Below are 17,057 nucleotides of genomic sequence, written 5' to 3' on the forward strand. Positions count from 1 at the left end.
ACTGTTAAGCAGTCAACTGATAATATATTGTTGATCCTTGTGATCCACTATATACAAAGAGGGCTAAATTTTAAGAGTCCTTCTTAAGAACTTCTTTTAAATCCCCAAACCCACCTATAGTTTATTGACATGCAAATATTAAAAAATACACTTGTATTTTTGTGGGAAATGTGTATACTGGGGGTTTCATAAATTTTTTGGTTTGGTTTTTGGAGGTTTGGGTTTTGTCATTGGTTTGTTTCTTTGAGGATTTTTGTCTTTTTTTTTTAATTAAGGCTATCAACACTTGTATTTAAGGAATTATATCTTCTCCAGGAAACATTATTTGTTAAGAGTTTACAATAATTGTCCAAGGACCTTAGCACAACTTACAAAGAAATGAAAGTTGCTTACTGTGTGAACAAAAAATGTCTTAAAATTCTTTGCTTCTGGTCGCAACTCTAGAGACCATGGAATTTCTCCTTTTAGAACCTTGTTGACAGGATCCACATAATACAGGTGGGGTCCTTCTGTGAGCAGCAACTGGCGCCGACGTGCAAACAAACCCTAACAAGAAAAGTAGAAGCAACAATACAAAAAAAAATGAAGAAAAATTGAATGTGTATATCTGAATTTAACAACAGAGGTAGAAGTAAAACAGCTCAGTGATAGGATAGGATGTTTGAGTCTGGGGGACTGTTGCTGTTTGTTTTCCTTTGCTTCACTCCTTTTTTAGGGGTTTGCAGTGCACCCCTACTAGTTGTGTTCTGCCATGTAGTAATTTAAGAAAGCATCTCCAAGTTCTAACAAAACATAAAACAACTAGCTCTAGAAAAAAGCAAAATCTATTTGTCAAAGATTCCAGCACAGAATTCAATACTCCTGATTTTGTGGAGAAAACTAGGAACAAGCAGGTAGTAACTTAAATGAAAGAGAACCTACATTCCTACAAAGCTGACACACTATCGTTGCTCATCTGTACCACATTAAAATTAATAATTAAAGCTGTTCTAATATCACCACTGCCTCTCTCAGGATACAGGCATTTATTGGATCCAGGAAAAACACCACAGTTAAGGACAATATGGGCTTGTATTTTATTTTCCAGTATTTGTGGCTTGATCCACATGAAGACATGCATCAAGACAAAGCATTTAGTGGGCTATATCAGGTTGGGAGGAGAAGGGGGAACAAAACCTCATTTACTACAGTCTCAAAATAAAAGCATCAATAGCACATTTAGCCTTTTTCAAAAATCAAGAGCACACCACTAAATTAATAAAAGCCAATCCATTCACAAGAAAACACTACCTGTTAAAAAATAAACAAAAGAATTTGACACTTCCAAATAAGTTAAGCAAGGAAGCTCTAAAACAGATCCCTTATCCATGCTGCAACTATGCAAAAATGTGACAGCCAAATCTTGTTACAGAGAATTCAGAAAAGTTCTTACCTTTCTTTTGTCCACTGGACCCATTTTTAGAATTAAGTTATTTTCTACAAACTGGTGCCTTAAAAAAAACAAACAACAAAAAACCCACACTATTACTTCAGAAGTAATTCTTCCACAGAAACAGTTTTTATCTTCATCAAGCAATTTTCTACGTCTCTCCCTAGTATCTCCTTTTTCCAAAGCGTCCTGAACAGCTTTAACTAGATGAGTTTGGGACTCATCCTCCTCATTCCAAGCCAGACTTTTTTCTGAAATCTGACAGGGGTGGGGAAAGTGACAGATGAGAAACTCCTCTAAAGAGTGAAGAGAAACACTAGTAAGTAAATGGTCTATAGGCACTTTGGGTAGATATCAACAGAATATTATCATTCAAAAAAACCCACCTAACAGCAACTGTAACAAAGAAGGAACCTTTTCTAGTTCTAGGGCTCCAGAGGAAAGACATCTCAGCACTGGTATAGCATCATTTCTGCCTATCTTCTAGACCTTGTAAATTTTAGAAACATAGTATTAGGTTTTCCCCTGCTATTGCTTTAAAAATAGAAGAAAAATCTGGTTGCTAATTGTTTGCTTGAAGATATTGACAAATATTAATTTGTATCAACTTATTCTTCTAGATTCCTTATTGCTGTGCAAGTAACAGATGAGCTATATTCAAAGACCTTACCAAGGATTTCCACCAGCTTGTTTTGCCAGAAGTAACCTCTTTTCATCTTCAGAAAACTGTAGGTCCAGCTCAAAGGAATTGTTGTCAAGATCATGAATATACTGTTCAATATTTCCTCCTGATGTCTGTGGTGTACTTGTCTCTGGAGCAGACAGTGAATGGGAAGAGGCAGAACCAGAAACTTGCATGCAACCAAACTGACTCAGGAGATTGTCATACTAAAGGAGGAAACAAAATGAAGCAGTGAAATTTCTTTGATTAAAAATCTTAATTTGCACTAAAATCCAAAATTAAATTTAAGCATGCTTTTGAGCAAAAAGACAGCCTACTTTCTATAGATTAACAGGCACTTATCCAAAAAAGTATGCTTGGCCAAAAGCAAGCCAACCAGTATTTTTTCCAAAAACTAATGGTATCAGAAAATGAATGCTGAATAGTTCAAATTTTAACCAGCAATTTTACATGAGACTTTTAATAATTGAGTCTCCATAAAATATAACTAATCAGTAGTTTCAATAAAAATATTTAATATGCAATTATGCTTTAATCAAAGCCTCAGGCAGCAGAGCTAAATATATCCATAGACATACATTTCCATAACAGTCTTCATCATCCTCCGACATGGCAGGTAAATACGCTGTAAGTTTTGGGGGTGTCTGAAGATGTAGGTTCTCCCACACAATGGATTCAAAGAAGGGATGAGCCTTAAGAGGTCCATATCCTCCCATTTCTTCACAACCTAATCTGTTGGTAGCATCTAGAACCTAAGTAGATTACAATTAAATTAACACACATAAAATAATGACAAGTGCAAGACACCACTCACATTTGCACAACAGCACACAAAAACTTAAAACCAGTTGGTCTCACTGCCCTAAGCATACATATCTAGAATATAAGGAGACTACGAGATGTTATTTGTCATTATGTCTTGCCAGTAACATTTTGTATTAGAGCTCACAGATCTAGAGAAAGGAGCACTTCTTTATGTCCCCACAATTTTTTGGCTTTGTTTCTTCCTAAAGACAGAAACAAAACCAAGTAAATATACAGAAAAGTTTGATTGAGCATAGCTGATTTAAGTAGAGCCCAGCATAACATTATATTGATGCAAGAAGCTGCAGAAGCTATAGTTGGTGTCAAACATCAGCCTCTCAAGCACCATAGAACTACACCAGTATCAGAATGTTGACATAACCTGGACCTTACTATTCGACAGGCACTGGCTAGCCTTGACACAGGAACATGCTGCTAGGTCTTTTACAACGGTTACACGCACTCACAAACATAAAACAGTTTCCTCCTGCCCCATGCTAATATGCTAGACTACTGACTTCAAAAAGCTTATACCACCCAAAATGTTCTCTGCTCTCACTGATGAGACAGAACTATTTTTTCTTCTTATCTGTCAAACATCACATGCAAGTAATTTTTTGGCTGATACCGAGACATGCATGAAGTTCAAGATAAATGCATGCTAAAATGCAAGCAAAGTTCATGTACATTGTAATGAATATATCTCCCCATGATGCACAGCTAAACCAGGGGTCCTCAAACTTTTTAAACAGGGGGCCGGCACACGGATGAAGTGGCAGGAGGTCATCTGCGGCTGCTTGGCTTCCCCCCCCAACCCCCGGCAGGGGGGGGCAGGGGGGTTCTGTAAATACCGGGGGCCAAACTGAGGACCCTGGGGGGCTGGATACGGCCCATGGGCTGTAGTTCAAGGACCCCTGACCTAAACTATGCATTATACAATTTAACAAGAATTAATCTGAGTACTATGTAATACTAAACACTTGAATCTTAATTTCTGCCTGTAACACACAGTACTCTGAACCATTTGCTTCCATTTCACTGAGAGACATTCCTTGCCCACACTTTAGAATGCCAATTTATTCCTGTTTAATAATGGATGTTCATTTTCAAGACACTCCCCTATACAGTCAATAATGCTCACAGTCGTTCTTGTTATAAGGTTTGCAATAGAGTGCATAGGAACTTCAGGATAAGCTGAATGTTTCCAATGTCATCAACTCATTTAACAGCAGCAAATATTTACCAAGAGCTTTTCAACAAGGTCTTTTGCCTTGGGAAAAAATTTTTCTGGGAAGTCATATTCCAACTTTATTATCTTCTGGAATATAAGATATTCATTTCTGCAAAAGAGAATAATATTAGCTTTTATTATTAGTTCTCCATCATTCTTTCACCTTAACAGTGCATAACGTGGACAAACATTCAACAGGAGATCTACAAGTTAAGTCACATTCCCATAAATCTTTCTAGGTAAAGGGACAGAGCTTTCCAAGTATCCTGTAAGCATCAGATACTTGAATAATAACAAGAAAAGTTCAAATGGCTCAATACAGAGGTGCCTCATACCCTCATAAACCTTTACAGTATATATTACATGTGAAATCCTAGGATAAATTAAGGAATCTCAGGAACTCTAGTTATAGCTGTCTAAGCATCTTCATGACATCAGAAAGGACAAATAAAAGCAGGCATGACATTAACACCAACACTACACCATAAGAAGTTGTACTTCAGAACCAGTAGTAAGGTAAAAGTCAAAACCAAGTCAGTATATTTATGATCTACATATAAAGAATTAGTTTAAATTTCTTACCCAGCTCTAAATGGCGGCAATCCAGCTACAAGCTGATATATTATACATCCCAGAGCCCAGAGGTCAGAGCTTCAAGAGAAAGAGGAAAAAACATATAGCATGTTTCCCTATAAGAAGTCTTTAAGCTGTAATTTTAAAAAGAGTTCTTAAGCTTCTGCTAGTTAGAACATACCATGAACACATTGGACAAACCTGCTAGCATAATTTCCACATTATTTTCACTTCATTCCTTGACAGAAGAGTAGGCTAATAACACAACTTTCAGGGAATAGAAAAAGTGTATAGTAATCAGCCCACAATAACTGACTACAAGCGCATGTGCAAGACAGCTGAATTCTCAGTCAAAATAATTAATGGGTATGTAAAGAGACTAAAAAGAATTATCCACTACAGCAATTCAAAGATGTATCCAACTTAAGGTAACATATGCTCTTCATAATTAAAATCCTTTCCTCTAAATGTTTTATGCATAATAAGCCACAATACAGCTTTTTCAGTTAAAGCTTTTCTTAAGACACAAACTAAAAGGTAGGCTATGTTGTATGTAGGTAAGAAAAATTAAGTTTTAACGTGTTGGCCTGAAAGAGTATTTTTAACATTTCACCTGGAGGTAAAGTATACATAGATTTGATTAATGCTTAGAAATTCTAATGGAAGGCTAAAATACTATCAAACTACACAAGAGTTTTCTATAAAGCTGAAGAATTATGAAACTTCTAAAAAGAGATGACAGCCTGATGAAGTCTTTCCGTTAGTCAAACCAGTCAAAACCTCTTTACTAGAAACAAAAGTGGAAAGCCTAATGGCATTCCTATCATTTCGTGAAATGCTAGCACAAATTACCAGTTATTCATATAAGTGATCTTTTTTCCCGATGATCTGTCAACGATTATTTTTCCATCATTGTAATGTAATAGATATACAATATAGTCTGTAGGTTACCATTAAGAACCAATTAAAACAATAAAAAAATCCCTTAAGGGTTATCATCCATACCTGGAACGGAGATAAGCTTTAAACCATTGCAAATCCCAAGCAAAGCTTAGCAAAGATAACTGCAAGTTGATCCAAATACAAGTTAAAGAAAGCTGTAGCTTTTCCCCTGACAGAATGCAATATTTTGTTGCTTTTACAGCAGGAGTTACCATATTAGAGCAAGATTACATAAACCAGAATTAAAATAATTATATCACTTCAACAACAGAAAAAACTTTTCTGATTTATTTAAGGGTAGGAGAAATCCAACTTCACATTACACACCGCCTTCTCCTGACAACATCTAATCCTGCCTGTAGAACTTAAGGTAGATGAACTGAGGAAGCCAGCACTCAGACAAGAAGCAGCACTTGTTTAAGAAAAAAGTATTTCAAACCCTTAAAAAAACATTTATACTCAAGTGTCTTGTTTCTTTGAAATACTAAGCTTGCTTGCTTTATTTATCCACTCCCCACCATTTGACAGTATCCTGACAGAGTTAGTAAAGTCCTGAAACACAGCTGAGTCCTCACCTTTTGCAGGCAGATTTCTCTGTTAGCAGTTCTGGAGAAACATACTGTGCTGTCCCCACAAATGAGTTTGCCCGTGCTGATAAGAAAATTAAAAGAAATAAGCAAATACATACTCATGCAGAAACCAGCCTTCCCCTTCCACCCCTGCACCCATACCCAATTAAAAAAAATTTCAAAGGCGAACTATTGCAAGTTATGTAACACTACAAAGAACCTATGGGAATTTCATTTCTCTACCCATATGCAAAACCCGCTCAGAAAAGACAAAACAATCTTAGTGATATCTATTTGGTTCAAGAAGCTAGGCATCTAGGCACTTTTAGGTATAAAATCTACCAACACAAGCTTACTAGATTCAAGTTAAAAATTAAGTTTATCAGAATCAGTTCAGCCTAGTGCTTTTATTTAGGCATTCTTTGCTGCACCATGGGTTCACAGGTTAATACAAAGCAACTAATGACACAAGAATTCTATACCTCCACATTTGAGCAACTCTGATAGTTACTGTGGCTCTGCTGAAACAGTAAGTTTTCACACTGCTTATGTATTTAACCACAGTGACTATTTGTTTGTGTTCTTGTCTTGCAAATTAAAATAATTTGAAGTAGTTTAACTACCCACTATATTTGGTGATCTAGCTGGTTATACCACTACACCAAGTATTATCTCTTCTGACATAATCTAAGCAGTGACAGTCAAAACAATTTCAAGATCTCTGTGAATTTGTTAGAGAAAAGGTAATGATATTTGAAGGTTACAATTTGGTAAATACAACATACATACATTTTCAAAGGACCAGTTGCTACAGTTACCTGTATCACATATAGTATGTAATGGCATACCTTGTCTGCTGTCTGCAGGTAATACTTTTGCTGTTCCAAAGTCTGTTATTTGAATGTGCATGTCTTCATTTAGCAAGATGTTCTCTGGCTTAAGATCCCTGGAAAAGGCAGATTTTTATATTTAAACAGCACACAAATTAAAAGTTGCAAAACTGCCTAGTGACTTATGCACACCATGCTATCATAAATTATGCAGACATTCTATAAACGTTGTTGTGTCCACTTTGCTCTGACTTGTACCTGTCATCATGCACACTGCTAAGATTTTGGAAAGACTATTAACATTTTTATAAAAAGGCATGAAGAATAATCTTAAACCTAAGCTACTGTGCATCTCACTTGTTCAACAACTACAACAACCACCTCCATAAAAAACCAAAACACCCCACCCTTCACTCACAAGCCTTAAATAACATTTGACAAATTGATACAGCAGTAAGATCTTCTAGGCCTGTTTACTCAGTGCAAAATTTCAGTCAAACAATGGCAACCACCTTCCATCCCACCCCCACCCCCCCCACCCCCGCCCCAAACATCCACAACAGATAAGAACTGTAAATGGCATGTTTACATTTGTCACACACAAATCCATGTATAATCTGTATTTCAAACTGCCTCCCATTCTGAACAAAACCAGACCTCAAGGTAACATATACACAATATACAGCAATACATAATTAGATGTCAAGAGGTTCATTAGCAACAAATAAAAAATAGCATTGAGTTACACTGCTATGGTATAGTTTCCTTTGCACCAAGTTTCCTCAACTGACAAGAAAAGACTACATACTTCCCTCCTAAGAAGTATCTTTGGATGCTCATAAAGCAATCTGGAAGCATGGGAATTGTTTTGATTAACTGTTAAGAAAAATCAGTGCAAATTCAAAGCTGTTTCCATCAACCACTGTGCAGCATTATATCCCTCAGAATACCGCCTCCTATTGTTGAAAACCATCATTGAAAAGTGGCACAATTTAAAGTCTGTGCAGTACCACAGAAAGCAATTGCAATTAACTAATTATGATACACAAGCCATAAAAATCCCGTTCGTTTTTCTGTAACTATTCTTGGAGAGAAGTAGAAAGTTCATGAATGGAATGGAACTTTTTTAACAGTTCTGTGCAGGGTTGTTTTTCTTTTTTACATATACATCTGTACGCATATATACTGTATTCCATGCACACATATACGTACAGTTAATATATTAATATTGCATGATGGATCTGGGATATAGCTATATATCTCTCTATGTATCAAGATGTATCTGCAGTAACTTTTCCAGAGTAGCCTGGCATCTTAAAGTGATTCTATCTCATGTCATATTTCTTTAAAGGTAGCAGAAAATCCCAAGAACTTTCAGGCACTGCTAAAGCTATAGGTCTATAATTAAAAAAACTTTATAATAAGTTCTCTAACTGCACAATTTCACTGTTCTCTTAGTGAGCATACGAAGACATAATACAAAGCTGCTCTTTTACAAACCAAGATTTCCAATACAGGCTTAGTAATAGTGACAATGATGCTATACTCATTTCATAAGTATTCTCCCAGCCTAACACATGGCCTATATAATCAACGTGAAACTGGGACTTCTTGAACTTCCTTCCCCACTGTAGAAAATTTTATACTTTTAGTACTCCCCACGTCCAGCCCCCTTACATTATTTTCCAAATTACCTCACAGAAAAGTATTAGGAAAATACTTTCCTTTTAAATATAACTGAAAGAAGAAATAATGCTACCAGAATTACAACCAGCCAGCCTTCTGCCAACTAGCATCTACCGTTCTGTAACAACTGCTTGGGAACCAATAGACAAAACAGATTTCTTACCCAAAAAACTCTGCAGCTCAGCTTTCTCACACTTAGAGCTTTAGGTTTTTAACAAACATGTATGACAAAACATGCTTATCCAGACAATATAATTACATCAAGAACAAATGTGAAGGTCCTATTAAAAACTTTGCTAAATTTCACTGTTTCCCTAGTTATTGTTCGGCTCTGTGGCAACTGTTCATCAGTGAAAACTGACATACATTAATTTTACTTTCCTTGATGACATGCTGCACATGAATTCATACACCAACAGAATTCTAGTTACTTTTGGTACATGACAACAGAAAAAAATTAGTTAAACAAAAAGTCAGTTTCTGTTCTTACACCAACTGATCAAGCTTGAAAAAAAATGAGCTTTTGGTAATATTAATTCTAGGCCAAAAAGTTTTCTTACTTTTTCCTGCTAGAACAGTTGGTCTAGTAACAGAGATTGACTATCCTCCTAAAGTTTTCTTTGTTTAGCTCCCTATGTTAACAGCAGCACTAATGCTAACAAATGCTATTATGCTCTCATTAGCTTTCTACAAAATCCACACTTGCTTTAGACTTCACAAAGAATATTTCTAGAAAAAACACCTTGTACATAGTCAAATACATGTTGGTTTCAACTTTGTATTACCTGTGAATTATTCCTTTCCCATGCAAATACTCCAGGGCTGATACAATTTCAGCAGTATAAAACCTTGTACAGGTCTCATCAAATGAGCCAATTTTGCGTATATACTTTAGCAGCTCTCCGTTTTTGGCATAGCTAAGCCCAAAATCTGAATGTTAGTTAAGGTCTATGACTAAACCATTCTACAACTAAAATCCCCACACCTCATTCCAAAGACAAGAATACTACTAAAAATACATGAGCAATGGCGAAAGAAGTGAAGTTGGTTAATTTGAAACTCCACATGGTAGCAATCCAAAACAATTTCTTAAATATGTTAACAATCCAGGACACAGGCTCTGGTCCGATCTCTCAGCATAGCAACAACATCATAAAGGGTTAAATTTGTACTTCTTCCAGACAGTCACCTGAATAATTCATTTGAACTGTATACATAACTGCCCTCAAAGAAAACTATAAACAGTCATTATAAGCATTCAACCTAAGTTTAAAACTGCCCCATCATCTGCAAAGTTCCAAAGTCAGCCCAGTGTTCAATGAGCAAATGTTTACATTATAAAGGAGAGCCCCTGTAAGTTCTATTTAATGCAGGCCTGCACATGGGTGTACACAGACACATATATAGTGCCTGTTAGCACTGCCAGCAGACTCTGTGAAAAACACAACTTCTTACTGACCCCAGAAGCAGACTGATCTATTCTTTTACCCTTGACACTGCCAAATCAAAGTTTAGGAAATGCACATGATTAACATTTTCTTCACAAGAAAAAAAAGCTAACTGCAAACCAATGAGCTTCCAAGATGAAACTGCACTTGGCAATTACTGCTACGCAGTGAATTTGGGGAACAATAGCCTAAACAGAAGAGTTTCAGCTTCCCATCTCAGATTATTCTGCAAGTACTTTTTTCCATAAGAAAAAAAATGAATAGATCTAATTGTTCAAATAAGGAACGGTAGTAAATACAGCTGGTTGCCCGTATTTTAAACACAGGAACTGCAGTGTTTTACTGTATATATCAGAAATAAAACATTTATAAAATGTTTCTCCATACACCGCCCAATTATTATTTTTTCTAAATTATTTTAAGTTTAGATTGGTTGCAAGCTGCCCTTCAGTATCTACCACATGGCCAATATAAGTTATTGTTTTTAGTCTCCCCTATCCTGCAAGCCACCCACTCTTCTCTTTGAGAGGGCACGCTCATTCTCTTTGCTTAATTCCTATTAAAAACATCAGTGCAAAAACTGCATCAGAAACACTAAGATATCTTAAATACCCCAAGCTATTTTCATCATTCCTGTTAGACAATATTTCAAAGGAAGCAAAACTGGGAATTGTTACTTTTAAGGAAGTGTTACAGCAAGTTTTAAAACACAAAGGATACATAGCTTTTCATCATCCTGAAAGGTGAAGTAGAGTTTCACAAAAAAAGGGTGATCCAGACGGGACATTACATCTCTCTCTCGTGTCACATATGGCACCTTGTTTTCTTTTATGATATGACGTTTTTCTAGAATTTTAACTTAATGAAAAAGAGACACAGAGTGAAAAAAATGCGGAGGGTACAACCAAATGAAGTCCATCTAAGTAATTTTGGGTCTTTTTTTGTTTAGGTAAGAAAATCATCATAAAACCACTGATTCTGTCTTTTGAACAAGCGTTTGGTAACATAACTATGCTGATACTGTATTTTTTAAAAGTTCATGTTGAAGGAGTCAATACTTACTGGCATATTCTCTAGAACTTGCCAATTCTCGAGCCAAGACAACCTGTTGCCAGAGAAGAGAAAAAAAAAATTGTTAACCATTCATTAAAGGCATACACTAACATTGATTTTGATCTTCCAGTAGGTATTTAGAATACTGACAGTACAAAATAAGCTATCACAACTCCAATCAACAAAATATTTCATCATGTGTTCATATTATGCTGGCTTCAGCAAAACTTCTGCAGAAATTTGGTTCAGCCTAACACCAGCTGTTTTGTTAAAAGACATGTACATCTGACTGGGTAACCACCAGATGGTCCAGCAGCAGGTCACAGAAAGTCAGTGAAATAAATATCCAGATATATAGTGCTAACTTTCTGCATTTTGGAAATTGATCCTTATACATTTTCATAAAACAATTTAGTGCCATCAGTAAACAAAAAAATCCAAGAGGCAATCTTGCCCGTTTATACACACATAGAGTCCACAGATGGCAGAAGGGATCAATTGATACAGGTGAAAATATACCTTGGCTAATAATTCTGAAACTTGAATTAAGCTGTACAACTCCCAAGACTGACTCTCCTCCAGCCTTGCGCAGTATCAAATTTTTTTACCATTAGATTTCAGATGTATTACCCACACAGTCACACTGATATTGAACAGCAGTGTTCTAAGTACACAGGATTGAGTATTTACCTCCTAGCATCAGTACTTGGGTATGCTCAAGTCCCTTCCTCACTGAACAAATACAAGTATACCATATATCCTAATTTCTTCCTAACTAATAATCCACAAAAAAACCCAGCAGAATCGCACAAAAAAAGAAAAAATCCCACAGAGGTACATGTTAATACCACATCTCTGCTATCAGGGGCCTGAATCCTATGCACCCTAGAGAAGCAGTAATATCAATAAGGAATGTAGATTCTATAGAAAGGAATTAGACCTCAACAGCTTAAAAAAACACCCAAAACCAAAACAAACACAAAAACATTCACAGAACATATAAATGTGTTAACTTGCTAATTCACACAACAGCAAGGCAAGAAGTGTAGTTAAATGTCTCAAACTGGAGGAAGGTAAGATGGCAAGAGCAGACAATCCTCAACAGAAGACTACAAAGCAGAAATAATTGCCAACATAATTGGCTGACATGGTCAACAAATACTTCAGGTTGCCAGAGATTAAATCTGCATTTAAAAACTGATTTTGCCCAGACCCTCACACTTCTTAGAACTCCTCTTCTTAAAAAGAGGAGCTTTACTTACAGGTGGAGACAAAACCAAGGAATGATGGTGAGGAATACATACCAGTCATATAAAAGGCGGTGAGCAGGACAACATGCCTGCCACCCAAATATCAGAATTATTCTGCCACCACATAACAGATGCTGTCATGGGAGGCACAAAGGCCCCTGCTTTTTTGAGATGAACGCTTTTCAGTCAGGATATTAGTGAAGATCTTGGGGAGTACAACCAGATCTCTGAATCTACAACCACGTTTAACAAAAACAAAGTATACGCATTTTAAAAAGATGTTTTGATAACAACTCAAAGGATACATGCCCCACAGAACAAGAGCTCTAGTGCTGAGCTGATACATCAGAGGGTTTTGCTGCCATCCAGAGGGACCTCAACAGACTGGAGAAATGAGCAGGCAGGATTCTCATGCAGTTCCCTTTTTTGAACTGCAAACTCCTCCTCCTAGGGAGGAATAATCCCATGAAACTGTATATGCTGGGGGCTGACAGGCTGGAAAGCAGCGTTGCAGAAGAGGACTCAGAGGACCTGTTGGAGACCAATTTGAACATGAGCCGGCAATGTGCCCTTACTGCAAAGGCAGCAAATGGTATTCTGGGCTCCATTAGGAGGAGTGCTGCCAGTATGCTGATGGAGGTGATCCTTTCCCCTCTATTCAACACTGGTAAAATCACACCTGGAGTACTGTGTCCAGTTCCGAGCTCCTCAGTAAAACAGAGACATGGAGCTACTGGAGACTGTCCATAGGAGGACCTCAAAGATTATTAACAGATAATCTCTCATTTGAGGAAAGGCTGAGAAAGATGGGATTATTCAGCCTAGATAAAAGACTCTGGGAAAATCTCACCCATGCACATAAATATCTGAAGGGGAAGTGTAAACATGGAGTCAGGTTCTTTTCAGCAGTGGGACAAACTGAAACACAGGAGGTTCTATCTGAGCATCAGGAAATGCTTTTTTACTGTGAGGGTGACTGGCACAGGTTGCCCAGAGAGGCTGTGGAATCTCCATCCTTGGAGATACTCAAAAGCCAGCCACACATGGTCCTGGGCAACTGGCTCTAGGTGATCCGGCTTGAGCATAGGAATTGGATGAGATCACCTCTAGAGGCCCTTTGCAACCTCAGTCCTTTTGTGATTCTGTAAGAACAGCAAGCAAGTTTCCTTCTTTAAGGATGCAGTCTATAGGGTGAAGGCTACAGTCTTTATCCTGAGCTTAAGGGTTTCAAATAATAATAAAAAAAGATATTGCTGAAGACTGCATTACTTTTTTTAAAAAAAATTAGCAGGTACTGTTAAGGCCCCCCTCAGCAACAGTTTGTGACCTGTTCAGTGGCCATGGAAAGCAGACAAGCATGCATTTCCAGTGAAGTCTAATCACTACAAAAGGTATCCCTAAAACTACTGGTCAGTTTCTAAAGTCATAGCTCCACAGTAACAGACCAGAACTGCTAAGCTGACAGAGATGGTGACAAGCAGGAAGAACTAACTCCTGAACATGCTCTCTCTAGCACTGAGGCTCAGATGATTACGGTAACTGAAAGTCTACTTGTAAAACTCAAAAGAATAAAGCTACATAGGGATTAACATTTTCACAGTATTCTGTCTCTCTCCTGCTGCCCATCTAAATGCATTTGTGCTACCTAGACCTGGGTCCAAAAAAGCCATCTACCAGTGAACAGGTAGCAGAATGCTGGACCAGAAGTTTATTTGGAGTCTGGCTAGGCGCTATGGATGCCTGTTTACAAGGAACATGGTACCAATTTTCAGAGACCACAAACAGAAACAAAGTGTCTCACTGAAGCAAAAGTGTTCTGATATACCCAAGAGGTAGCAACTCTGTTGGATTCTTTAGGGAAACCTGCAAATTACAAACTATGTACTTAAGTGCAGATTACTCTTGATGACTGCTAGAGGCCTGATTCCTGAACACCACAGTAGACTGTACAGGAAGAACCAGAAAAGCCCAGTATTTAGAGATAACAACCAAAAAATATATACAAGAAACAACATGTGAAAAAGATACAGAAATATTATACTACTTGCCTTACAATGTGGCAACTACAAAAGCATCAAATGAAAGTATTAATTGTTTCATGGGTTCTTTAGGATAACAAGTAATTAATTCTTGTGCAACGCCATGGATGTGACAAGTTAGAAACAATCCATTTAAGGCTACTTAGAAACAATCATTTTAGGCTCCTGAATACAAAGATATTAACTGTGGCTCATTAAGTCCTTGAGGGCCATGACACTAGAGGTTGAGAAAGTATTGGAGAACTATCACTGTTCTTACTTCTTCCCTAAGCATCTGGCAGTAGCTCCTGCCACAGATAAGACATGCTGTAGAAGTTCTTACCATGACAAAATCCTAGCCCAGCTCCAATCCTTTCTATCATAAAATTTTAACATGACCCAATATAACATCAAACTTACATTAGAAAGCAATGCCTCCTAAAAATCCAAGCATCAAGTCAGCAGGACACAATGGAACTTCTGAGGAGTTTAAAAGGTACTTGAAAAATCAGCACCCATATTTACTGCAACACTTAATTTTAACAGTTAAAATCACTATGTCCCACCCATCTACTCTTCAAGCTGTTCCCTCCAGATTTAAATCTCAGCAATATTACTTTCACAGCAAGTTTTGAAGTTTATCCAAGAAATTCAGCACTTTTTATAGAAAGTAAAGTTACCGTTGAAAAAGATCCTTCACCCAGAATTTTCCCAAATTTGAAGTCATCAGGTCGTTTCTTTCGAGGCTGTGGAGGCTGCTGTCCTGTATGCTGCTGCAAGGAGTTTGAACTAGATCTTGATTCAGCTGCAGTGCCCTCCATGTTAGATCCCTGTCTGCTGCCACAGGTGGAAATGACAGATGGAGTGCTGGAATCTGCTTGGTTCCTCACCATTGATGGCGATGAACAGGAGCATAACACCACACTAGACTGGAGTGGAACAGCATCATACTGCAAAAGAGAAATGAAACTTTATTCCCATACCTTCAAATAATTACCACACACATCTGCACCTTGTTTCCATACAATCAGCACAAACTTCTATTTGAAAGGGTTATCACTAAAATGTCTTTAGGAGGGAGTGTTACTATTTCACAAATTAAGAGCTGCCATTTCCAAAATAAACAACTCTGTTTAGGTCATGCTGTGCACATACAAATAGCCATAAGTCAAAAGTCTGAACACTTTAAGAATGCTTTTTTTTTTTTCCCCACACTCAAATGCTCCCTGACACCAAGGTATCAAATTTCACAGTACATTCTCCTGTGAGTAACATGATCTATTAAACTTTATTTCATGCTCAGAGACAAAGCCATCCGTCCAATCTTAACAAGTAACAGTCTTCCTGAAATTAAAAGAATTATCTAGTTATGCAATCAACACCTGTATTCACAAGTGACATTAGTTTAGAGATCCAAGTTATGATGAACTGCAAATGAGCAAGTAAAGCATGAAAACTTTAATAGAGACCAAGGATATATTCCTACATTTTTACTTGGAATCCCACTTTCTCCAGTAGTATTTCTCTTTAATACACATCGGGAAAGGACATGAAGAAAAGCAGGAACAACATAGAAAAGGCAGGTCAGTTGGAGGGTTTACTAATCAGCAATATTCAGTTCTTTTTTTGAAGAATGCTCTGGTTCATGACCTTTCAAAACAAGGAAGATTACACTATTTATATTGTACATATGATCACATAAAGACATCCCGATTCCAAAAAAAAAGAACCAGATATTGCCCAGAAAACAGCAAGTACATGAAGGTAAGACTCCAAATACCGATTCTTATAATATACAAATCAAACCATCATTTGGTACACTTTTATCAATTTTTCCCAAGTAAGACCAAGGAAACAGGTCAAGCTGTTTCCCTCCCTGTTGGTAACACCCTCCATTACTCTATTCTACTTCAAATGTTTTACCTGAAATTGGCCAGAAAACACAGACAGTAGGAGAGCTCTGCTGAACTACTTCTGACAATAAAACCTGGTACACAAACAGTGGGAATATTTAAGAAAGTTAACACTCTATCTGAATATTATTTTTTAATCTCAGTATTCTAAAGTATGTCCAGCAGAATGAAACTATATGACAATGAAAATATCGTAACCTCAAAACAGATGTATTATACAGCCCTGACCTAGTCTGTAACATAGTTCATGTTGATATTCAAATAAACACTGCTTCTGACACAAATTTTTATCTCATGAATTTCAATCTGATTCAGAAGAATTTCTGCATTTCTATCAGAAACCGCTTTAGAAGGGAATTGGACTTGCATTCAATCATGCACATGGGCTTAAAGCACCTAGGTCCCACATTAGCAATTACTCATTTGGCTGTGCTCTATGCAGTAGGAGAAAATAGCTTTCATTTACTGCTAAACATCTTTCACAAGTAAGATACAATTCAGAAATACACTTCACTTACACATTTAGTGACACCACAGAACAATGAGATATGAACATATTTCTAAACATGCAAACGTATACCTTCTAAATTAAGACAAAGATAACAAGGTCAAAAGGGATACTGTTAAAA

General features: G+C 37.0%; 1 protein-coding gene across 6 annotated transcripts in view; it reads right to left on the reverse strand.

The window, feature by feature from the left end:
* PDPK1 (3-phosphoinositide dependent protein kinase 1) overlaps window positions 1-17,057 on the reverse strand; it is a 35,644-nt gene that overhangs the window by 5,168 nt on the left and 13,419 nt on the right. For all 6 annotated transcript variants that reach the window (XM_055709015.1, XM_055709019.1, XM_055709018.1 and 3 more), the window contains 12 exons: window positions 15,196-15,465; window positions 11,257-11,299; window positions 10,915-11,052; window positions 9,532-9,676; window positions 7,079-7,176; window positions 6,237-6,312; window positions 4,729-4,797; window positions 4,159-4,255; window positions 2,690-2,863; window positions 2,100-2,317; window positions 1,433-1,490; window positions 394-546 (listed from right to left, as the gene is read on the reverse strand). In XM_055709015.1, the coding sequence (XP_055564990.1) occupies window positions 394-546; window positions 1,433-1,490; window positions 2,100-2,317; window positions 2,690-2,863; window positions 4,159-4,255; window positions 4,729-4,797; window positions 6,237-6,312; window positions 7,079-7,176; window positions 9,532-9,676; window positions 10,915-11,052; window positions 11,257-11,299; window positions 15,196-15,465 (1,539 nt within the window). The remainder of the gene's footprint in view (window positions 1-393; window positions 547-1,432; window positions 1,491-2,099; window positions 2,318-2,689; window positions 2,864-4,158; window positions 4,256-4,728; window positions 4,798-6,236; window positions 6,313-7,078; window positions 7,177-9,531; window positions 9,677-10,914; window positions 11,053-11,256; window positions 11,300-15,195; window positions 15,466-17,057) is intronic.

Source organism: Falco cherrug, chromosome 4 (assembly GCF_023634085.1).
Source record: "Falco cherrug isolate bFalChe1 chromosome 4, bFalChe1.pri, whole genome shotgun sequence".
Lineage (NCBI taxonomy): Eukaryota > Metazoa > Chordata > Aves > Falconiformes > Falconidae > Falco > Falco cherrug.